We start from the raw sequence: 24,967 nt of genomic DNA, 5'->3' as shown, positions 1-24,967 counted from the left end.
GTTTGATATGAGAAGTCAATGACAAGGAGTAAGTTATTAAAAGAATAAATACTACTAGGGATGAATTCTCTAACTATTACATCTAATTGTGATGTTTGAGTATGCTAAAAAAAAAATCCCAAAACCAAACCAAACAATTAAGTACAAATAACAGCTATTTCTTAGTGTCTACCATGTGGCTGGTGAGTTCTCAACTCTTTATGTTGTTTTACCTCTTGCAACAATACTTTGAGGTAGGTAATAATATCCCCATTTTAAAAATGAGGAAACTGGGGCCTTAAGTGGAGGCATTACATTAAATGGTTTGCCCAAGGTTTCATAGCTAGTAATGGTGGAGCCAGGCTCTGAATGCAGCCTCTCTGGTTCCAACATTGAAGCTCTTAATCACCTCATTAGAAGTTGCCATTATGTTTCTTTGGGTAATAAATGGGAATTTTTATAATGAGGTGCTGTTTGGCATCCAATTTTCATTAGAATGTAGGATGAAAAAGAATCCGTAAATAAAAGGGCCCTGTAGATGGTTCTGATACATACACAATACAAACCCGAGGAAGATTCTGTCATAGCAAAAGGACTGCACATGATTGGGCAAATATCATTTATTATACATTATGTTAGGACAATTTGTACCTCAAAATTCTTATGGAAATGGCTTTACTTTGGTAAGAATCAACATTACAACTACAATTCCAAGTCCCAGAGTATAAAACCAAAGAGAAAACAGATGTCCAGATAAATACTTTGAGTATGAGAATGGAATTGACTAGGGTGACCATCCTAGTTCTTTATTGGTAGTTCCCCTGGGCCAATCTCTCAGTTATGATTTCTAGGACTTTTTTTTTCTCCAGGTACTGAGGATCTTCCTCTTTTCCATTAGTTTTCCCTGGGGACAACTAGGACTCTATACACATACCTAAAAATCTGGGGACTGATGATTGGCATGTAAGAACCAACAGAAAGAAAATTTAGAGAAGAAAAAGTGAAAAACAAATGCTAGGGTCAAAACTGAAGAGAACCAAGCCATGTCGGTAAGAAAATGTGTGCAAACCAAGTCCGTTGCTTCATTTTATCTCGTCCAGTTCAGGAACGCATCCCGAGGGCTCAGGGTAACTAGGCAACGAGGTTGCCCCAGTAACGTAGGAAGCAAGGAGGACTTCCCCATTTAGGGCTCGGGGCAGCCCTTCCGGGCCCGGAGCCCGCGCGGTGGGAGGGGTGAAGGATGCCAGGCTCTCGCGAGAGCTGCGTGTGTGTTCGTACTGAAGCGTCTTCGCGGTTGCCCTGAGGGACACGGTGCGGTAGCCAGGGGCAGGCGCCCGGAGCGCTTCAGATGGCTTCTCAGAAAGGGATGCCCTCCTCGGCCCTGCGGGTTCTGGAAGAAGTGTTGGGCATGGGCTCGACGGCTGCCGGGGACACCGCGGAGGCGGTGGCCGCCGAGGGCGCCTACTACCTGGAGCGTATCCTTCCCGAGTAGGCGCGGCACCCAGACGCTGGCCGCGGTAACGGGTGTTGGGGGCGAGGGCGCGGGCTTCCCGCTCTGGGTGCCCTGTGAAACTTGCGGACACCCAGCCGGTAGAGACGCCTATTAGACCTCTAGGTGGTTTCAACGTCACCGCGACCCCCTGATACCTACCCACTGTAATTTTTCGCCTTGTAGTAGTTGTAGGCTGATGTGTTCCTGTTGGAAAAAGTTAGTAGTCACCACTCAGTAAACTTTGCATTTTATTTTAAAGTAGCACAACAAATTAATCCAATCCTCCTTTACCTCAGGGGTTTTCTTAAGCCCCCAAACCTTCAGAATGCCGTGAAAATAAATCCGTAGGGCAACATCAGGAGGTTAAGGAAAAGACCGCTACCTCTAGGCTTTAAGGAGAGGAAGGAGGAAGCTCAGAATATCCAGCTGGATCCTGTAGATGGTCCAATTGTCTAATGCTTAAGTGATTTGTTTTGGTAGCATCTACTTACTGGGTAGTTTCAATCTGGGCTACTTAATGATAAAAATACCACCCCCCCCCGCCCCCCCTCCGCCTTTAGCAACTAAATGGTAACCTCGTGACCTGACGAGGCTCAGAGATGTTAGGAAGAAACAAGATCAGACAGTGATGAGCGATTATCATTGGAAATAACCAGAAAAATTGAATAGCTATATGTGGATAATTAGGTTCACTATTTCTTGTGTAAAGCTTTTGAGCTCCCCTTCTCTAAATTAATGGTACTGAGGAGAGGGGGAGGGTTCATGAGAAAAAGATAACTACTCCATTCCTCAGGCAGATAGGAGAGAGATGGGTAATCAGTTTTATTAAAGGTATCAAGGAAACTGCAAAATCTACCTTATTTTTTTGTCCAAATATAATCCCCCCGGATTTAATTCAAGATTCCAGAGATCCAGCAATGATTCATTTTGTAGGCTTTTAAACTGATTAACCTGTCCTGACTCAGGCCCAGTATACATCCCTGCTACAGGGAGCTTTGAAGAACTTGGTTAAAAAGCTCAAAGAAAATATATAGTATTTCATTCAGTGCAAACATGATTTTTACAGGAATATGTTCGAATAGTTTGAAATAAATTTGAATGAAATATGTGGGTGCTCTAGTGTCTTAAGTGAGGTTTTATACTCTGTTTTCCTAGCTCTTAACAAGCTGTCTTTTCCAGTAATCTTCCTTTTTAAATTCAAAAACAATTCAACGACTCTTTCAGCGCTAATCTACATCAAAGTATAAAGTTATCCAATGCCCATACTAGTGATAACCAGGCATCTTATATCTGTCAGCATTAAAATGATTTCTATCACAATAGTTTATAATACTGCTTTTAATTTTTTTTAACATCTTTTTTGGGGTATAATTGCTTTACAACGGTGAGTTAATTTCTGCTCTATAACAAAGTGAATAAAAATATGGAATGCTTCACGAATTTGCATGTCATCCTTGTGCAGGGGCCATGCTAATCTCTGTATCGTTCCAATTTTAGTATATGTGCTGCCGAAGCGAGCACACTGCTTTTAATTTTTAAACTTGTATAGGGCGAGATGCAAACTTAGACGACATAGTTCTTATCTTACTTAGCTATCTCCAGAACTTTAAGAAATCTAATCATGGAATGTATGAATCCTCTAGTGAACACTTTTTTAGAAAGATATTTGCAGCTTTGTAAAATATAAGGCTAGATTTTAACAAAGTGATCTGTAAACGGGCAAGTAGGTATCTCTAGTAACTGTAAAGAAGATTGGTCGTCTTTCGTGAATGAATGCTCTATTAAAAATCAATACAACTTGAGAGAGGTTTTCACTCATAGTAGTGATCAGGGGTTGCCTTTTAATGTGTGGCTGCAGACATTTAAGAGTGCCTATTCCAGCTGAGAGATGCAGGCTGGAATGAATTGTATTAAGAAAGCTAATGCTTAATTGATTTTTTTGCTACTTGTCTAAAGAAAGACCTTATTCAAGGAAGAGTAATGAAATGCATGGACTCCAGGGAAGTAGAGCCCCCAAAGTAGTATTGTTTTTGTTACCTACCTCTCTTTGTGCTGATTCTCTGATCCCCTAACTGGCTTTTGATTATTATTTTAACTTTCTAGACATTTTAACACTAAGAATTTGACTGAGAATTTGCTGACCCCTGAAAAGGTCTCCTTTGGCCCCAACAGCAGTTTGTGAGTGTTGACTGAATTTAAGCCTGTCCTTTGAGGCTAACCAACTCTGGATGCAGTCCCAAAGTCAACTGTTTCAAAAATGCAAATTAAGGATTCCAGACTCTGAAATATGGTGATCACACTAAACCAATACCCCATCTAAGATGCATGCTTTTCTTCTTAAGTAATATCCTTAGCCAGTATCTCACTGCAGTGGTAATGTTTACTGATAACTTTGTTTAATTAAAACAGAACTTTTGTTATTTTTAAAAGTTATTTTGTTATTTACTGCTTTTAACAGTTATTTTTCCTCTAAGATGTTACTTCTCTGGAGTATTTATAGTATTAAGTAAGAAAATATTAGTAAAATCCTTAATAATCATTACGTTCTCAAGTAGTGTATTTCTTATTATCATTGGAAAACTGGATTTGCTCATGGGTGCTTAATTGCATCCTACATATATTCAAATAAAAAGGATAGACAGTTTGAATGTAGAATGTAGAGGCATGTTACTAAACCTGGAGTGCTGAATTCTACATGCACAAAAGTCATAGATTATTTGGAGAGAAAAAAATTATATTTTGTTCTGTGTCTTCTAGACTAGGCAGATGTTACTGTGTATATGAATCCAAGATATGGATCTTGAAATGAAGATTCTAATTCAGTAAGTGCAGGTTTCAGGGGTTGAGATCCTGCATCATTAACAGGCTCCCAGGTGCTGCTGGTGTGGCTGATCTAAGGACTATAATTGGAGTAGCAAGGCTGTAGACAAATATCTTAACCTCTAGCCTTTATGTTTTCAGATAGAGGTATAATATATAGACCCCATATCTTTGGGTCTCCTGGTTTAGAAGTTGGAAAAACTTACACCACCATCCACTATGAGAACCTTATATGTTGAAAGAAAATTATTTTCCAGGTTCTGAGCAGAAGATGGGCAACAGCTGTCTTAGGCAGGAGTGGCCAATAAATTTCCACATTTGCCAATTCTATTGAATTGGTAGTGGTTCCGTGGCATGTGGTATTAAGACTTGGTAGGAAAAACTGAAGGAAGCAAACAGCAATGGGAATTGTGACAGCAAGTGTGCCAGTTATTTGCCACCTTTGGTCTATTTTCAGTTAACTTTATTTAAACTGGCTTTCCTAAGAAAGGGAACATGACTATAATGTTTGGTATTTACAATACATTTATTTCAATTTAGTGAGTAAAATGTTGATCATGGAGGATACAGGCTAGACTTTAGATTGCCTTTGTATATATTGATTCTGCAGTGATATCAAAGATTACAAAGCAATTTCTGTCTATATCAACTTTGGGAAATCATGTAAAATATAATTAGCTTTATGTTTCACTCCAGTTCTTTATAAAGCTGGTGCTACTGGCAGTGATCACTACCTACAGGAGACCAGTGTGTGAGGAACTTTGTATGCTGCTCTTATCTGAAAATTGTTCATTTCTTTCTGGCTGTGGTCCATTTGCACAACCTTGTTTGTGACCCCATCATACCAACTGTCACATCAAACTCTGCTCCATTAGGCCAGCTGAAATGCTTCTCTGAAGCTTCTTGCAGTTGTATCTTCTGTAGTACTCGGTGGATTTAGGGCTTCATGGCAGTTTCAGTGTGGGTGTATATTGGCCTGTTTTCTGACAAGATCTGCAAGGTCAGGATCTGGTGCAGATTCTGTTCGTGTAGAAACTACTAGTTCACTGAAGTACCAGGGAACTAATTCATAGTATGCAAACTCACAAGTACTACTAAATTCCTTCCAGAGCAAGTGGAGATATGGAGAATGACCCTTAGTCTGAGACCAGGCCATGACTATAGGATATAGTACCTGGCTTGGAAGGGGGTGGTGCTGTGGACTGTGGGTGCAGGCCAGGGAGGAAAGAGGGCCACAGATAGTACCCTGGGCAAGATCAGACTAGAAAACCAGGCACAAAATTAAGTGTCAAGTCAAGCTCAAGCTCTAGAAATGCAGGACCAGATCTGAGTGGAATAGTCAGAGTAGAAAAAAATGAATTTTGGAACTGGAGTTCAATGATGTTTTTTGAAGGAAAACTAGGCAGGTAATGGGAAGGGAGTTTTGTAGGGGCTCAGAGTCAGCTTGGCAAGAAGAAACTGATATTAAGCCAGCATACCAGTTTATTATTCTGCAGTGGAAAAATAACTTTGTATGAAAATTGTGACCAGCTTAATTGTATGGACATTTCCTGGAGAATAGGATCACCTAAGAGATTAGATTACAGATGAGAAAGTTGCCCAGTAAAAGTAGAATCAAAATTAAAGGTTTTATTTTTCAGGCAATTCTTGACAAACTGTGCATTTCTACCCTACCAATATTGCTTCTAAAGCAGTGCTTTCCAACCTTTTTCACACACGATGCTCCATCAGATCCTGCTTCACTCTCTCTTTCTGGCTGTCCCAAGGGCCAAGGGGATCAATATCTGTACAGTCCAAAGTTTTCTCTTTATGAAAACCTAAGAGCGTGATTTCTCTCAGGCGTCAGAATCAGAGATTGCTGTACATCTGCTGAGAAACTCATCTGTTTTCATTGGATGGATACTGAATTGGTATCTGATTACATTTCCCTTTTTACCCTGACTGCTGGGAAGCTTAGAGTCAAACCTGTGGCATATAACAAAGTTCATGAGACCTTATGGCCTGTACTGTACCTTACTTCTACTGTTTCCCTTTCTCTGCTAATTTCCATATTCATTTATTTTTATCTCCCTGTAGCTGTATGCATGTCTGTAAACTGCCACAGAATTGTTTTGGGATTTGTTTGTGCATTTGTCCATGTGTTGCGAGCCGGCTAGCCAGCTAGACAGATACATGCGAAAGTACATTTCCTTCTTTAGTAATGCTGCAACATCACATTTCAGCTAAGTTGCTTCTGAGAAGGAAGATTTTCTGTTCACATCATATTGTGGGTACTAACAGTATCAATTAAGGAGGATCCTGGTTCCTGTTTTGGGTATTTGTACTCTTCCTGATCTTTTGTTTGGTTAATCTCTTGCCCTTGGTTTATTGAATCTTTGGGTCGATAGCCCTGTAGCTCTTTTATATTTCTCCTTCCTTTAGGGTCTTCAGACTGAGCTGTTTAAAGGATTTGATTTATCTGTTTGTAATATGACACTTGAGAGTTTGGAAAACAAATAGGTGAGAATTCATTACTGAGGATATTGGTAAAAATTGCACATTGCTATTGTGTCACTGTAGAAACAGCACAGTGTAGTTGAAAATTCATGGTATTTATATTTAAGAAACTTGTCTTTGTCACTCATATCTTTGATTTTGGCCAAATCTATTCATCTTCCTGACTTAGTTTCCTTTATTTTTTTTCAATTTAGAGATTACTGTATCTGTGCCATTCAATCTCACAGGGTTTTAAGAGTACCTATGGTTATGATCCATGTGACAATACTTTTTAAACTTTATAAAATGGTAGTTATTTTTCTCTTACTCTTTTTTGATTATGGGAAACAATATATTATTAGTGATTATAATCCGTTCCCTAGAATATTTTTTTTTTGGTGGCAGTATACAAGTGTTGTTTTATATTTTCAAAGCTTTGAGGACAAATCACTTTTTACTCTATAGAGCCATGTTCAAGAAGCTTTGCTTTGATGTTTCTTCCTCACAGTGAATAAGCAGTTGGCTTATTTACAATTATAAACTCTATCCAGATCATTTTAGAATGTTAACTTCTTTGTGAAATTTATTATGGTATAAGCAGTGATGAAGGATAGCATTACTTTTCTGGAGACTCACAGGCAAGTGACTGCCTACAAAATCAGCTTCTAATAGTTGTTTCTCAGAAGGGGACATATTTTTCCATAAAAAAGAGGCTGAACTTCCTGTAGCTGAACCTAAGGAAATTTTATATCATTAAGTGAACATGTGTCAGAAAAATATAAATCTAGAAAAGGAGGAAGATTCAGAATGTCTTTTATGTATCCATTCATCTTAACACTAGATCATGGGAGACTTAGGAGACTTCTCCACAGGTACTCATCTCTTTCCAGAATAGGGAAAATAACAACAAACACTTGTATAGTATTTATTATAAGCCAGGCACCATTCTAAATGATTTACATATGTTAATTTGTGTTAACAAGAGAGGTAGTATAGTATAGTGAAACCTAAGCTTCTGGGGCTGATTCCCAACTCTGTTAGGTCCTGATTGTGTAACTGCATTTGAGTCCTGATCTGTAAAACAGAGATAATAATAGTTCAGCCTCATTGGTAGGATGAGGATGAAATGAGTTAATACATGTAAAACCCTTAGGACAGTGCCTGGCTCCTGCTAAATACTATGTGTGTGTTATCAGTTCTTATTACAAACAACAGAAGTTGTTATACACACCGTCAGGTTACTCTTGCAGGATGGGATGACAGAGAAATTTCTTATAACCAGCAGCAAAATGAAAACTAGGCTAATCTAATCTTTGATTTTCATAACCATTGCTGTGCACTGAAGTGTTTAATTTTATACCTTTTAAACTTGGCCTAATAAAGTCTGTGCATTTGAAAAAAAATGTAAACCTACTGACCAATCAACAAAATAGCATTACTGGAGTGTATTTTGATTTCTTTTAAAATTAAATGTTGTCTTGAAGTTTTCATTTGTAATTAGACTAACTTGTAATTTTTGAAGGTCTTAGAGCAATGCTGTTAGAAGTTTTTATTAGAATCATTTCCACTGATATTTTAATGCTGATATATCTTGATAATTTATGAACTGCTGAGTTATGATTATTAAGTAGTTTATATTTGCTTAAACATTAGGCTGTCTTTTCTGAGAAGATAATTTTAAAATTGAGATATGTAAGAAGGAGAGTGGAGGTGTAAGTATCTTTTATTGATAAAAACATTGAAATCTATATTTTACTTATATTTAAATCTTAGTGTGCTTTGTTTTTTTCATTCACAATACTTTAAACCAAATAAAGAAGTCACACTGCATTGTGAATGACTAAGAAACTCCGGAAAATTCACTGTGGTTTGAGATGTGTTTGAAAATTTACTGTCATAGTTTTCCTGTCCATCATTTTTCTTATCTCTTTCTAATTTATGTTATGATACCATGTACATTTTTGTAAGCCTTCTTAGAATCAAATTGGAAATCATTAGATAGTAAATAGATTAAAAATATAGTTTTTCATGAGTTTGGGTTGTTTGAATAATAATTTAAAATAACAATTAAGATATTTTGTCTTAAAACATCTATAAATGTAGGCTGTATGAGGAAGAGAAATTTTAAAAAATAGCTTAATTTACATGTATTTACTAACTTGGTGAGATACTTGGATATAATACTGTATTTTAAGGTTATCTCAATTTTTAAATATAATAATTTTATTCCATTATTTTGAGATTCAAACTTAACAGTACATTTAGAGGTCACCATAACTGAAGCATCTGAAGATGATTATGAATATGAAGAGGTAATTTGTTCATTTTACCTATTCTATAAATTCATTACAGTTATTCCTGTGAAATATTCATTTTATTTTTTCTTAAAAATTTTTTTTCTTAAGTGATGCTACTTTTTCAACTGAATTTAGCTAATCAGCTGGTTAAGAGTGAGGTTTGAAAATTCTATTTAAAAATTTAGATTGGTTAACACATCTGGCTCTTTTGATTTTCTTGTTAATTGTCCTTCAGAGTCAGCTTCTCATCACCTGCCTTGTGGATCCACACTATAGTCTGTCGTCTCTGTCCAGCAGGTGTTCCCAATCATCCAGTCTAGGTTTCCCAGATTCCTACTACCTAGCTGGAGCTCAGATCCTATGGTTCCCTTCAACTTAGCAATACTTTAGTCTAATATAGTTACTGTCTCAAACCTGTCCTTTAATTCATTGTTCCAAGGGAACCTATCATTACATCTGAGACTTGGAAGGCAGAGTCACTCCAAGATGACAGAAGCTGTGAATGAAACTGTGGAAGCAAGCCTGGCATTTGTGGCCTGGGCAAACAGGAGACAGGACAAACACAGAAGATAGGCTTTGTATTACTACTGGTAAAATGGAGATAATATTAATACATACCACATGAAATGACTTAATAAATGTAACAGGCTTAAAGCTGTGATCAGCACATAAGAAGCATGCAATAAGTGTTCACTCTCATTAATGTCATAACTAGAGTCAGTTGCATTCTTCCGAGAGGTTAACATTCAGGCAGTGAGTTTTGTTTTGCTTTTTAATATTAGACATAATTTATTAGATATTTGCAGTTGCTAGTAGTTATGAAAAGTAATGGTGGAGAAAATCTGGGATGCGGAGAGAATGGTGGCATTTAGATGGCCTAACATTCTTTTTTTTCAGCAGAGTTGTTAGACTACATTTGTCAGTATAGGTAAAAGCAGTTGCCCGTAAGCTAACCTCAAGTTCATCAGTAGTAACACTGAGTGATGTTTATAAGGAAGTCAGAGGGCTGCCTACTTGTTACTTTATTTTTCATGGATCTTCAGAATGACATCGTGTCTTACATAAAGTGTATTTCTTTGATCCTTTGTTTTGTGAGGCAAATTTATTTCTAAAATGAAATAAGGTATTTTTATATTCCTGCTAACTCTTCCTATCATTCTCTTTCTCTGTTATTTAGATACCAGATGACAATTATAGCATTCCAGAGGGTGAAGAAGACCTGGCAAAAGCAGTTCAGATAGTCCAAGAACAGGCTACAGATACTCAACTTTTGGTGAGAATTTTGAACACAACCATAGCCTATAGTTTAACAGTGATACTTTCTACACGAAGTTTTGAAAGTCATTTAAACTATAAATACTTCACTTACTAGATGCAACTCTATCACCTGACATCTTTTTCACTTCTATTAGTTTATCATCTAACCTTCACTTTTAGTAAGTAGTCATATTTACTTTGCCTTGGATCATCATTTTCCACATGGTGTTCACTTTTGCATGACTTTGCAACAAATGACACTTTCTCTCAGAACTCTTTTTAATCTCAATAGAGTTTAAACAAGGATTTTCAGCCCTTGTACAGAACTTGGTATTGTATACATATTCTACAGTCTGTTTTGTAAGCATCTGTATTTTTTGTTTTTCATGGAAGTATTTAGATCACAGGAAATGCCTAATATATTATGCTTTTTTTCTTGTGAGGCTGATGAACTAATTTCACTAGAAAATATGGTGGGGATGCTTTCTGATTATAATACCACCAATTAACAGTACATGGAATGATGGCATTCCTGTAAAATTGCAAGCTCAATTAAAAATTGACAATAATGATGATAGCAAAAATATTTTTAAAGTGCTACCAATACTAATTAACACTGAAGTCATACCAATACTAATTAAGAAGGCTGCTTTTCTTCAAAAATGAAACCTTTACTGTGAAATATGAAGGAAATTATTATACCCTTATTTAGGTGCAGATTTGGCTTCCTCAGTGCAAAATAGTATGTGATAGACTTCACTCCATATTCTGCCCTTTGTCAATCTTTCCATATTTTGCAGATTTCCTTGGTTCAGAAATCTAGTTACTCCTTTCCAAAATATCTGTCCATTCAAAATTGAAAAATGCTGAAGAGGAGGATTTTTTGAATCCAGAATTGATTATATTCTGAGTGGAGGGCTTTAGCTCATAGTAAACTCTATTCTCTAATATATCCTATGGATATAGTTCCTTCTAGGTAGACGTAAAGTGAAGTCTACTATGCAGACTTTATTAGTCTGTTGGATATCTCAATGCAGTAATTTATAAGAAAGTTTTAAAACATAGCATTTTGAACGATGAGCAGTGAATAAACATATCAGTTGCACTCTATGTATTACTTATCATCTTCCTTCTTGCTTTACATCATTAAGTAAAGAAGGATTAAAAAAATACTTTATGTACCACTCATTTATATTGGTACTTGGTAACATAAATATGCCTAACACAGTGCTTGGCACATAGTAGGCACTAAATGAATAGCAGTTAAATAAATGAATAGATAAATGAATCATTGAATGAAAAAATTATGACCAAACTGTAATTGCATCTTTGTATGTGGTATCATGCTAGAAGGTGCTTGTAAATCCAAAGATAAATCCAAGAAGGGCAATTGGTGAATAAATTCAACGTAGTAGCTGTCGTATCTTCTGAACTAAATATCAGTAATTCTTCTGTCATCAGTTTCTCAGAAGCTTTCTTTTATCATAAGCTTGCAAGAGGTAACTTTCTAGATTTATGACATATTTATAGCTTGTTGACTCTCATTTAAGGTTTTATCTGTTTTTTGAGTTCTTTGGAGGAACTGTGCTATGCAGAAAACTCACAAAAGTTTCCCTTAAGCTTTTAAAATTAAATATGCATTCATTTTATGATAAGCATTTCAGTTATGTATTTCTAATTTGGTTTTTGTTTCTATAGTATTTTATCTTCAAAAACTAGCTTTGAGTTGTGCCATGGGCTTTCTGTTTTAAGAATATTTATTGCTTATGAAACCCACTTCCTTTTGTTATGATTTTATTACATCTGTTTATGAGCAAGATATATTTTCTTCTATGTTAGAGGATAGTAGTAGTCTCAATTGAACAGGGACTTTTAGAAAATTCATTAAAGACTGCAAGTAAAAAAGGTCATCATTACATTAGGAATGTTGAATATAGTTGAAATTATTTAAAAGTTGAAAGTTGGAAATAATGTAAGTAGTTTTATTGGTTAAAAAATTAACAAGGATTATTTGTATAAGAGTTGACATTTAAATGAATTTTTATAATTTTCTTTAAACCTTGATAATATATATGAAAAATCTGAGAATTGATGCATGTTTTATTTCATAAATTTTAAACTTTTTATCCTATAAAAATGTTTCCTTGATAGGTGCAATGTTTCAGAAATCTGAAATAAAATATAGTTTTATCATATTTAAAGTAATTAATGAAAAAAATTAATGTAGGAAATGTTATTAATCTGTGACAAATGTGTGGTTTGGTTGTACTGTCCATTGTTTCTTGAAACTGAAGTCTTTTTTCTAAGTATAAATGTAAGTAGAAATAGGAATACAGGCACACACACACATACACACACATATTCCTTAGAAATACTTGTATGTAATTTTATGAAAGAAACTCTACTTATATTCAAGCTGGGTTTTCCCCTTTACACTGTGAGCATATTATTGCCATTTTGGGGGGTAATTCTTTAGCTGTTTTGGTTCGTGATTTTTTTGTTTTGCTAATTTTGGAGGTAAAATCTTAAAGGTCCATGTATTGCCATAATAATATAATATTTATAAACTTATAAGTTTGATCTTTAAAGATAACAGTAGCGGAGTACCTAAATCATAACACTGTTACATTTCCTGACATCTTCTCTCCATCTCCTCCTCTAAGAATATAAGGCATTTCTTTGAAATAGTCATGTGTTTCTGAAGAAGATGAATTGATAACTGAACAAAACTACTATACTGTTTAACGTATTAATCAGTAGTTCTCAAAGAATTTTACTCTAAGATATTTTCCTACATATTTATTAAGAATTACTATCAAATATTTTCATATTAAAGTTATGTTCTTATAAGAAAAACGTAGCTCAGGATTAGTTATTCCTTTCATTTATTTATTTATTTTTAACATCTTTATTGGAGTATAATTGCTTTGCAGTGGTGTGTTAGTTTCTGCTTTATAACAAAGTGAATCAGCTATACATATACATATATCCCCATATCTCCTCCCACTTGTGTCTCCCTCCCATCCTCCCTATCCCACCCCTCTAGGTGGTCACAAAGCACCAAGCTGATCTCCCTGTGCTATGTGGCTGCTTCTCACTAGCTAACTATTTTACATTTGGTACTATATATAAGTCCATGCCACTCTCTCACTTTGTCCCTGCTTACCCTTCCCCCCCCCCATGTCCTCAAGTCTATTCTCTACATCTCTGTCTTTATTCCTGTCCTGCCCCTATGTTCTTCAGAACTTTTTTTTTTTTTAGATTGCATATATATTTGTTAGCATATGTTATTTGTTTTTCTCTTTCTGACTTACTTCACCCTGTAGGACGGACTCTAGGTCCATCCACCTCACTACAAATAACTCAGTTTCGTTTCTTTTTATGGCTGAGTAATATTCCATTGTATACATGTGCCACATCTTTATCCGTTCATCTGTCAGTGGACACTTAGGTTGCTTCCATGTCCTGGCTATTGCAAATAGAGCTGCAATGAACATTGTGGTACATGACTCTTTTTGAATTATGGTTTTCTCAGGGTATATGCCCAGTAGTGGGATAGCTGGGTCATATGGTAGTTCTATTTTTAGTTTTTTAAGGAACCTTCATACTGTTCTCCATAGTGGCTGTATTAATTTACATTCCCACCAACAGTGCAAGAGGGTTCCCTTTTCTCCACACCCTCTCCAGCATTTATTGTTTCTAGATTTTTTGATGATGGCCATTCTGACTGGTGTGAGGTGATACCTCATTGTACTTTTGATTTGCATTTCTCTAAAGATAAGTGATATTGAGTATTCTTTCATGTGTTTGTTGGCAATCTGTATATCTTCTTTGGAGAAATGTCTATTTAGGCCTTCTGCCCATTTTTGGATTGGGTTGTTTGTTTTTTTGATATTGAGCTGCTTGTAGTATTGGAGATTAATCCTTTGTCAGTTGCTTCATTTGCAAATATTTTCTCCCATTCTGAGGGTTGTCTTTTTGTCTTGTTTATGGTTTCCTTTGCTATGCAAAAGCTTTTAAGTTTCATTAGGTCCCATTAGTTTATTTTTTGTTTTTATTTCCATTTCCCTAGGAAGTGAGTCAAAAAGAATCTTGCTGTCATTTATGTCAGAGTGTTCTGCCTATGTTTTCCTCTAAGAGTTTTATAGTGTCTGGCATTACATTTAGGTCTTTAATCCATTTGGAGTTTATTTTTGTGTATGGTGTTGGGGAGTGTTCTAACGTCATTCTTTTACATGTAGCTGTCCAGTTTTCCCAGCACCACTTATTGAAGAGGCTGTCTTTTCTTCATTGTATATTCTTGCCTCCTTTATCAAAAATAAGGTGACCATGTGTGCATAGGTTTATCTCTGGGCTTTCTATCCTGTTCCATTGATCTATATTTCTGTTTTTGTGCCAGTACCATACTGTCTTGATTAGTGTAGCTTTGTAGTACAGCCTGAATTCAGGGAGCCTGATTCCTCCAACTCCGTTTTTCTCTCTCAAGATTGTTTTGGCTTTTCAGTATCTTTTGTGTTTCCATACAAATTGTGAAATTTTTTGCTCTAGTTCTGTGATAAATGCCATTGATAGTTTGATAGTGATTGCACTGAACCTGTAGATTGCTTTGGGTACTGTAGTCATTTTCACAGTGTTGATTCTTCCAGTCCAAGAACATGGTATATCTCTCCATCTCTTTGTATCATCTTTAATTTCTTTCATCAGTGTTTTATAGTTTTCTGCATACAGGTCTTTTGTCTCCTTAGGTAGGTTTACTCTTAGGTATTTTATTCTTTTTGTTGCAGTGGTAAATGGGAGTGTTTCCTTAATTTCTCTTTCAGATTTTTCATCATTAGTGTATAGGAATGCAAGAGATTCTGTGCATTAATTTTGTATCCTGCAACTTTACCAAATTCATTGATTAGCTCTAGTAGTTTTCTGGTAGAGTCTTTAGGATTCTCTATGTATCGTATCATGTCATCTGCATGTCTCTATATATACTATCATATATAGTATCATGTCTCTATGTATATAGTATTACGTATAGTGACAGTTTTACTCCTTCTTTTCAGATTTGGATTCCTTTTATTTCTTTTTCTTCTATGATTGCTGTGGCTAAAACCTCCCAAACTATGCTGACTAATCGTAGTGAGAGTGGGCAACCTTGTCTTGTTCCTGATGTTAGTGGAAATGGTTTCAGTTTTTCACCATTGAGAACGATGTTGGCTGTGGGTTTGTCATATATGGCCTTTATTATGTTGAGGTGAGTTCCCTCTATGCCTACTTTCTGGGGTTTTTTTTTATCATAAATGGGTGTTGAATTTTGTCATAAGCTTTTTCTGCATCTGTTGAGATGATCATATGGTTTTTATCCTTCAGTTTGCTAATATGGTGTATCACATTGATTGATTTGCATATATTGAAGAATCCTTGCATTCCTGGGATAAACCCCACTTGATCATGGTTTATGATCCTTTTAATGTGCTGTTGGATTCTGTTTGCTAGTATTTTGTTGAGGATTTTTGCATCTATGTTCATCAGTGAAATTGGCCTGTAGCTTTCTTTCTTTGTGACATCTTTGGTTTTGGTATCTGGTTTTGATGGTGGCCTTTTAGAATGTGTTGGGGAGTGTTCCTCTCTCTGCTGTATTTTGGAAGAGTTTGAAAAGGATAGGTGTTAGCTCTTCTCTAAATGTTTGGTAGAATTTAGTTGTGAAGCCATATGGTCCTGGGCTTTGGTTTGTTGGCAGATTTTTAATCACAGTCTCAATTTCAGTGCTTGTGATAGGTGTGTTTATATTTTCTATTTCATCCTGGTTCAGTTTCGGGAGGTTGTGCTCTTCTAAGAATGTGTCCATTTCTTCCAGGTTGTCCATTTTATTGGCATAGAGTTGCTTGTAGTAATCTCTCATGATTCTTTTTACTTCTGCAGTGTTAGCTGTTATTTCTCCTTTTTCGTTTCTATTTCAGTTGATTTGAGTCTTCTCCCTTTTTTTCTTGATGAGTCTGGCTAGTGGTTTATCAATTTTGTTTATCTTCTCAAAGAACCAGCTTTTAGTTTTATTGATCTTGGCTACTGTTTCTGTCATTTCATTTTCATTTATTTCTGATGTGATCTTTATGATTTCTTTCCTTCTGCTAACTTTGGGGGTTTTTTGTTCTTCTTTCTCTAATTGCTTTAGGTATAAGGTTAGGTTGTTCATTTGATATGTTTCTTGTTTCTTGAGGTAGGATTTTATTGCTATAAACTTCCCTCTTAGACTGCTTTTGCTGCATCCCATAGGTTTTGTGTCGTCATGTTTTCATTGTCATTTGTTTCTAGGTATTTTTTGACTTCCTTTTTGATTTCTTCAGTGATCTCTTGGTTATTAAGTAGTGTATTGTTTAGCCTCCATGTGTTTGTATTTTTTACAGATTTTTTCTTGTAATTGATATCTAGTCTCATAACGTTGTTGTCAGAAAAGATACTTGATATGATTTCAATTTTCTTAAATTTACCAAGGCTTGATTTGTGACCCAAGATATGATCTATCCTGGAGAATGTTCCATGAGCACTTGAGAAGAAACTGTATTCTGTTGTTTTTGCATGGAATGTCTTATAAATATCAATTAAGTCCCTCTTGTTTAATGTGTCATTTAAAGCTTGTGTTTCCTTATTTATTTTCAGTTTGGATGATCTGTTCCCTGATGAAAGTGGGGTGTTAAAGTTCCCTACTATGACTGTGTTAATGTCCATTTCCCCTTTTATGGCTGTTAGCATTTGCCTTATGTATTGAGGTGCTCCTATGTTGGGTGCATAGATATTTACAATTGTTATATCTTCTTCTTGGTTTGATCCCTTGATCATTATGTAGTGTCCTTCTTTGTCTCTTGTAATAGTCTTTATTTTAAAGTCTATTTTGTCTGATATGAGAATTGCTACTCTACTCCAGCTTTCTTTTGCTTTCCATTTGCATGGAATATCTTTTCCCATCCCCTCACTTTCAGTCTGTATGTGTCCCTGGGTCTGAAGTGGGTCTTTTGTAGACAGCATATATACGGGTCTTGTTTTTATATCCATTCAGCCAGTCTATGTCTTTTGGTTGGAGCATTTAATCCATTTACATTTAAGGTTGTTATCAATATGTACGTTCCTATTACCATTTTCTTAATTGTTTTGGGTTTGTTATTGTAGGTCTTTTCTTCTCTTGTGTTTCCTGCATAGAGAAGTTTCTTTAGCATTTGTTGTAAAGCTGGTTTGGTGATGCTGAATTCTATTACCTTTTGCTTGTCTGTAAAGGTTTTAATTTCTCTGTCAAATCTGAATAAGATCCTTTCTGGGTAGAGTAATCTTGGTTGTAGTTTTTTCCTTTCATCACTTAAAATATGTCCTGCCACACCCTTCTGCCTTGCAGAGTTTCTGCTGAAAGATCAGCTGTTAACCTTATGGGGATTCCCTTGTATGATATGTGTTGTTTTTCCCTTGCTGCTTTTAATATTCTTTGTATTTATGTTTTGATAGTTTGATTAATATGTGTCTTGGCATGTTTTTCCTTGTTTTTATCCTATATGGGACTCTCTGCACTTCCTGGAGTTGATTGACTATTTCCTTTCCCATATTAGGGAAGCTTTCAACTATAATTTCTTCAACTGTTTTCTCAGTCCCTTTCTTTTTCACTTCTTCTGGGACCCCTGTAATTTGAATCTTGGTGTGTTTAATGTTGTCCCAGATTTCTCTGAGACTGTCCTCAATTCCCTTCATTCTTTATTCTGCTCTGCAGTAGTTATTTCCACTATTTTATCTTCCAGGTCCCTTATCTGTTCTTCTGCCTCAGGTTTTCTGCTATCGATTCCTTCCTGAGAATTTTTAATTTCATTCACTGTGTTGTTCATCATTGTTTGTTTGTTCTTTAGTTCTTCCAGGTCCTTATGAAATGTTTTTTGTATTTTCTTCATTCTGTTTCCAACATTTTGGATCACCTTTACTATCATTACTCTGTATTCTTTTTCAGGTAGACTGCCTATGTCCTCTTCATTTGTTTGGTCTGGTGTGTTTTTACCTTGCTCCTTCATCTGCTGTGTGTTTCTCTGTCTTCTCATTTTGCTTAACTTACTGTGTTAGGGGTCTCCTTTCCACAGGCAGCAGGTTCGTAGTCCCCATTGTTTTTGGTGTCTGCCCCCCATGGCTAAGGTTGGGTCAGTGGGTTGTGTAGGCTTCCTGGTGGAGGGGACTAGTGCCTGTGTTTTGGTGGATGAGGCTGGATCTTGTCTTTCTGGTGGGCAGAACTATGCCTGTTGGTGTGTTTTGGGATGTTTGTGACATTATGATTTTCAGCAGCCTCTCTGCTAATGGGTGGGGTTGTGTTCCTGTCTTGCTATTTGTTTGGCATAGGGTGTCCAGCACTGTAGCTTGCTGGTCGTTGAGTGGAGCTGGGTCTTAACATTGAGATGGAGATCTCTGGGAGAGCTTCTGCCGTTTGATATTACATGGGGCCAGGAGGTCTCCGGTGGATCAATGTCCTGAACTCGGCTTTCCCACCTCAGAGGCACAGGCCTGATACCTGGCTGGAACACCGAGACCCTGTCAGCTACATGGCTTAGAAGAAACGGGAGAATAAAGGAAAGAAAGAAAGAAAAAAATAAAATAAAGTTTTAAAAATAATAAATATTGAGAATAAAGGAAATTTTAAAAGTAATTAAAAAAAGAAAAAGAATAGGAAAGAAAGAAAGAAGAGAGCAACCAAACCAAAAAAAAAAATCCACCAATGATAACAAGTGCTAAAAACTATACTAAAAAAAAAAAAAAAAGATAGAACCCTAGGGCAAATGGTAAAAACAAAGCTATAGACAAAATCAAACAAAGAAACATACACAGTCACAAAAAGAGAAAAAGGAAAAAAAACCCAAAACATTGTTGCTCCCAAAGGCCACCGCCTCAATTTTGGGATGATTCGTTGTCTATTCAGGTATTCCACAGATGCAGGGTATATCACGTTGATTGTGGAGATTTAATCCGCTGCTCCTGAGCCTTCTGGGAGAAATTTCCCTTTCTCTTCTTTGTTCGCACAGCTCCTGGGGTTCAGCTTTGGATTTGGCCCTGCCTCTGTGTGTAGGTAACCTGAGGGCGTTTGTTCCCGCTCAGACAGGACAGGGTTAAAGGAGCCGCTGATTCGGGGGTTCTGGCTCACTCAGGCTGGGGGTGGGGGAGGCAGGGGTATGGATGCGGGGCGAGCCTGCGGCGGCAGAGGCCAGTGTGACGTTGCACCAGCCCGAGGTGCTGTGTGTGCTCCCAGGGAAGTTGTCCCTGGATCATGGGACCCTGGCCGCGGCGGGCTGCACACGCTCCTTGGAGGGGAGGTGTGGATAGTGACCTGTGCTCGCACACAGGCTCCTTGGTGGTGGCAGCAGCAGCCTTAGTGTCTCATGCCCGTCTCTGGGGTCCGTGCTGATAGCCGCGGCTCACGCCCGTCTCTGGATCTCATTTAGGCGGTGCTCTGAATCCCCTCTCCTCACGTACCCCGAAACAATGGTCTCTTGCCTCTTAGGCAGTTCCAGAGTTTTTCCCGGACTCCCTCCTGGCTAGCTGTGGCGCAGTAGCCCCTTCAGGCTGTGTTCACGCAGCCAACCCCAGTCCTCTCCCTGGGATCCGACCTCCGAAGCCTGAGCCTCAGCTCCCAGCCCCCGCCCGCCCTGGCGGGTGAGGAGACAAGCCTCTCGGGCTGGTGATTGCTGGTAGGCACCGATCCTCTGTGCGGGAATCTCCCGGCTTTGCCCTCCGCACCCCTGTTGCTGCGCTCTCCTCAGTGGCCCCAGAGCTCCCCCAGCCCCGCCACCTCCCGTCCCCGCCAGTTTAGGGGCTTCCTAGTGTGTGGAAACTTCTCCTCCTTCACAGCTCCCTCCCACTGGTGCGGGTCCCATCCCTATTCTTTTGTCTCTGTTTATTCTTTTTTCTTTTGCCCTACCCAGGTCCGTGGGGAGTTTCTTGCCTTTTGGGAGGTCTGAGGTCTTCTGCCAGCATTCAGTAGGTGCTCTGTAGGAGTTGTTGCACATGTATATGTATTTCTGATGTATTTGTGGGGAGGAAGGTGATCTCCACGTCTTACTCTTCTGCCATCTTGAAGGTCTCCTTTTCTTTAGACTTTGGTTTCATTAAAGTTCATTTTAAATCTTACATATCATATATGCTAATGAAATAAATACATAAAATAATTTTCGTTACTTTTATATGTTCAATGATTAAATCACAATAAAAAGAGCTGTTTGTCATTATTGAGTTCCTAGTCCCTTGATGTACACATTTAATTTCAGTTAAAGAACCAGGCTACTTGTACCCCGAGCCTTGCCTATAGATTCTTCAAACTAGTATCTTTGACTTAATTTGAGTTAAAGAGTTGATTCTCAGGAGTCAAAAAAACAGTTTTCAAAGAAACTCACTGAGTGGAATAGTTCAAACTATATCAAGACAGTTTTGATATATGGTCCAGTAATTTTTTGGTATTCAACATTTAATTAATTCTTAAGTCCTCTCTGATTTTGTTCTCAACATATCTCATATCCTTCTCTTCGCTTTCATCCCTTACTTAGTTCGTCTCAGATTCACCTTCTGTCTTCTCTCATCAGAGCTACTGTCATGCTGCTGATACTGCGCCTCCTTCTACTTGCATGTAAAGGAGGTTTTAAACACAAATTTGAATTTATCACTCCTCTACTTAAATCAGCAATGTCTCCATCCTTCCGTCTGCCTTGACCTTCTTGATGTGCTTTCTGTCTGGCTTTCCAACTTTCTCTTTGGTCCTTTCTCCATAAGACCTTGAGCTTGAATGGACTGAACTCTCATTCCTTGTCTTTGCCTCTGATGTTTTTCTTGCATTGAATTTCCTTCCATCCTTCTTCACCCATTGAACTTCCTCTTCTTCTATAAATTCCAACTTAAGAGTCTTTCTTAACAAAGCCTTCTTTTACCTACCCAAGGCAAGTGAAATACTTTCCACCTTTATCACTTTACCAAGAAGATCTCTATTTTTTTCACACGAGACACTATTTAGAAACCTCTCTAATTAGAAAATTTCACCTTTATAACTTTCATAGAAAAAACTAAGCAACATGCTAGAGCCACTTTTGTCTCCAACAGATTTCTGGGTCACATGTGGATGGATTTTTTAATAATTCAGCATTTTGTAAAGTGAGGCATATTTGCTAGTTTTTAGAGCCTTGGCTCTTTTGGTCCTTATTCTGAGGTGCTTTATTAACACCATCATTAAATTAGTTTTAAAGCTGTAATGAGAGTTGTATATATTGTATAATTGAGATAAAAATGCAACTTAAAATTACATAAATGTACCTATTGGCTGTATGTATGATGTTCTGTGTAGACTTATAAATAGGCTTTTATAATCAAAACTAATCACAAATAGTAGAGCTTCTATACTGTTATTTGTTTACATGTTTTGTTTTTTACTCAACTGGACTTTCAATTCCTTGAGACAGGGACGGTGTCTTATTCATATTTAATTCCTCGCACTTTTCACACAGTGCCTGGCATATGGGTGATATTCAGCATATATATGTTAAGTTAATATTATTTATAAAGATAAAAGAGACATTTATGATCACGTTACAGCTTGGAACGTGTGTGTGTGTGGTGTATAATGCTGAAGGACTATAGATTAGATACATAAATATATTGTCAGGATTATAAATCTCAATGTATAAGTAAGAACTATGGCAGTTTAAAGTGGTTGGATTTCTGTTTTGGATGTTTCAAGGTGTGTATGTAAGATGTGTTCAGGAAGAGAAAACATTTATTTGAGAAGGCAGGAATCTTATGTGTTGCAACCATACACACAAGCATCTTGTAAGCAAGCAGTCCATAGGCATCTTTAGAAACTAGAGTAGGTACAGTCTGTCTTCCCTTTTCTCCTATGTTCCTGATTCCTTCAACTATCATCCTTCTCATCTTAAAATATCATGTTCAAATTTACTGACCCAAAATCAAAGGTAGCATTTATTAAGTATAATGAATGCTTGCTTTGAGCTATATTATGTCCTTACTTAACAGTTATAAATATAAAATCTTCTACCACAATTCAACAACTTGATGGATGACAGGCGTGCTGTACTCTTGCTACTTTGGCATCTCCCATGATGTTTGATATAGGGTCCTACACATAATCATCATTGTTATATGATATCTTTTTTAATGATCTTAGGAAAGAGAAGTTATTCTGCATGAGCTTTAAAAAAACTTTTAAAACCCCATCATTTGCCAGGAATTTTCTGTAGCCCCCTAAATTTGCTTAAACTCATCACTATTTTGATTGTCATAATAGCCACTAGTAATTAACATCAGTATTAAAGTATTTATAGAACTTTTAAAGGACTTTTTGTAGCAAGAAAGATTTTCTTTCTTCAGTGCATTTCTGTGTAACCATTGTGTGCATTCTTTGTAACCTGGTCTATAACCATTACCAAGTTGGGAAGGGGAAGTAGGAAGGAAAGTCCATTGCTGGGTTTCTATAGGTGAAAATAGATCTGACTATCCAAATATTCTGCAGTGAGATTACTGAGTTCTTACCAATGAGAAGAAAATGAATGTACTTTGGAGACAATGATGCTGTTGATATTAAGAATCTACCCATTACTTGGTTTATTTTATACAGTGATATGTGATATGGTAGTTGTTATGACTGTCCTACTTTCATATCTCACTTGCTGAAATATCTCCATTTCTCTAGTTTAAGGATCTCTAAACTTGTTCTCACAAGGGTCACATAGAAAATATTTTGTGTTTTGAAGGGCATAAGGTCTCTGTTGCAACTGCTCAACTGTAGTGCAAAAACAGCCATAGACAATATGTAAATAAGTGGGCATGGTGGGGTTCTCATAAACTCTATCAACTCTAGTTGATAGACTTATTTATTTCCATTATGAAATAATAGTACAAGAGCCCTCTATTGCACATAATTTCTTCCGTAGTGTTTCTAGAAATCAAGGCACCCAAACCACATTTCTTTTTATAATGATAATAATTAAAATAATTAAATGATCTATACATATATGTATATTTAATTTGTTATATACTATTGTTAGGGCAAGGTGACCTCCTTATTGTTTTTCAAACAATCCAATCACAGTCTTGCCTGCCTTTGTACTTGCTAATGCTGTATCTGGAACGTGACTCTACCTCTTCTCTAGATTTATGTTCAGATGCCGCTTTCTCAATGAAATCTTCCTTCATCACCCTATGTACATAGCAGCCCAGCTCTACACACATATCTGCTCCCTACCTGGCTTTCCCTCGCTTCAACCCTCTGTCTGTACCCCCAGGCACTTAGTACCATCTATACTATATATTTTTAATTTAGTTATTCATTTTCTGTCCCCATATTCTTGACTATTAGTTATGAGGAATGAGTCTTGTCTGTTTTCATCACTGCTTTATCCCTAGTGATTAAAATAGTTCCTGGACATAATAGTCAACAAAATTCTTTAAAAAGTGAATGAATGAATGAATGAATGAATGTAAGGCCTATGTGTACAATTAATCAAAGCTTTGATATTTTCAAAATAAGTAATTACACATTTAAATTTTAGGAGCAGAAAACAGTCCTTTCTTCAAAGCATGCAGTACCTGAAGCAATAGAAGGCTTTCTCTGCAATTTCCTGATCAAAATGGGGATGACTAGAACTCTTGATTGCTTTCAGTCTGAATGGTAAACAATTAAGTAAATAGTTCTCTAGAAATACTAACATTATTTAACATGTGTACTTTTAATCATCTTAAAAGACTTTGAGTGACTCGGCTTATGTAAAATGAATGAACTGGATAGAAACTTTTTTCATCACCACCACTGAAACCACAACACACATACACACACAATCAGGATATCAATTTCAAAGAAATTTTTAATATCTTTTCTAGATATATAAATTTAGGTGATTTTCAAGAATCAATAAAATGGAATGTCTCCTGTAGTTATATAATATGAAGCTATTTGATAAAATATTTTTTAAATGTCTTTTGAATAATTATAAGGGTATAATTTCCTGTATTAAGACATCCTACTAACAGTACTACTTTGCTTGTTTTACTTAGAGTGTAATGGCCTGCTTTTCTCTACTCACACAACTAATTTTTTTTCTACAAATATCCCTTTATTTAGAAGTAAGTGGAATTACATTGTCAAATGATACCTTTTTCTTGTTATAATTGAAAATTTAATAACTTATTGGTTATGAAAATCAGCAGGCATACTGTCTTTATTCCTTCGCCGTAGTGGTAATGTCACCAGACACATTTTCAGAGTCCTAACATTTGTTAACAAAATATTATTAAATAATTGGATAATAAAATGTTTGATTTTTAAAAGCCATTGATATTATAGAAAGAAGGAATAGTATGGTATATAAAGTTGTTTATAGTGTTTTGGAGTTCAATCCTAATTTTAAATATAGGTGCAATTTGTAATTTCTACTAATCCAACTTCGATTTAATTTTTATATTCTGCTTTTTTTCGTTCTCATCTACAGAGACCATGCACATAAAAGAAATCAGTTTCATTATTTTAAATTGCATGTCTAATGTTAATAAATTTAACTAGGAGAACCATTTTTGATTAATACAGTTTAGGAAAAAGAACAAGTTTGATGGTACAAAAATAATACTCTTCCTATTAAATCTGGAAGTTGTG

The 24,967-nt window shown here is 36.5% G+C and overlaps 1 protein-coding gene across 2 annotated transcripts in view; it reads left to right on the top strand.

Moving 5' to 3' along the window:
• Positions 1–1,327: 1,327 nt before the first annotated feature.
• The window catches only part of SPAG16 (sperm associated antigen 16), a gene marked incomplete at both ends in the record, with an annotated part of 885,965 nt that continues 862,325 nt past the window's right edge, over positions 1,328–24,967 (top strand). For both annotated transcript variants that reach the window (XM_082657932.1, XM_082657931.1), the window contains 4 exons: positions 1,328–1,454; positions 9,032–9,078; positions 10,241–10,336; positions 23,871–23,989. In XM_082657932.1, the coding sequence (XP_082514058.1) occupies positions 1,328–1,454; positions 9,032–9,078; positions 10,241–10,336; positions 23,871–23,989 (389 nt within the window). The remainder of the gene's footprint in view (positions 1,455–9,031; positions 9,079–10,240; positions 10,337–23,870; positions 23,990–24,967) is intronic.

The sequence above is a fragment of the Grampus griseus genome (assembly GCF_964374135.1).
Source record: "Grampus griseus genome assembly, chromosome: 7".
In the NCBI taxonomy this organism is placed as follows: domain Eukaryota; kingdom Metazoa; phylum Chordata; class Mammalia; order Artiodactyla; family Delphinidae; genus Grampus; species Grampus griseus.
The sequence above is the reverse complement of the archived record's forward strand: the minus strand, read 5'-3'. Positions and strand labels throughout refer to the sequence as shown.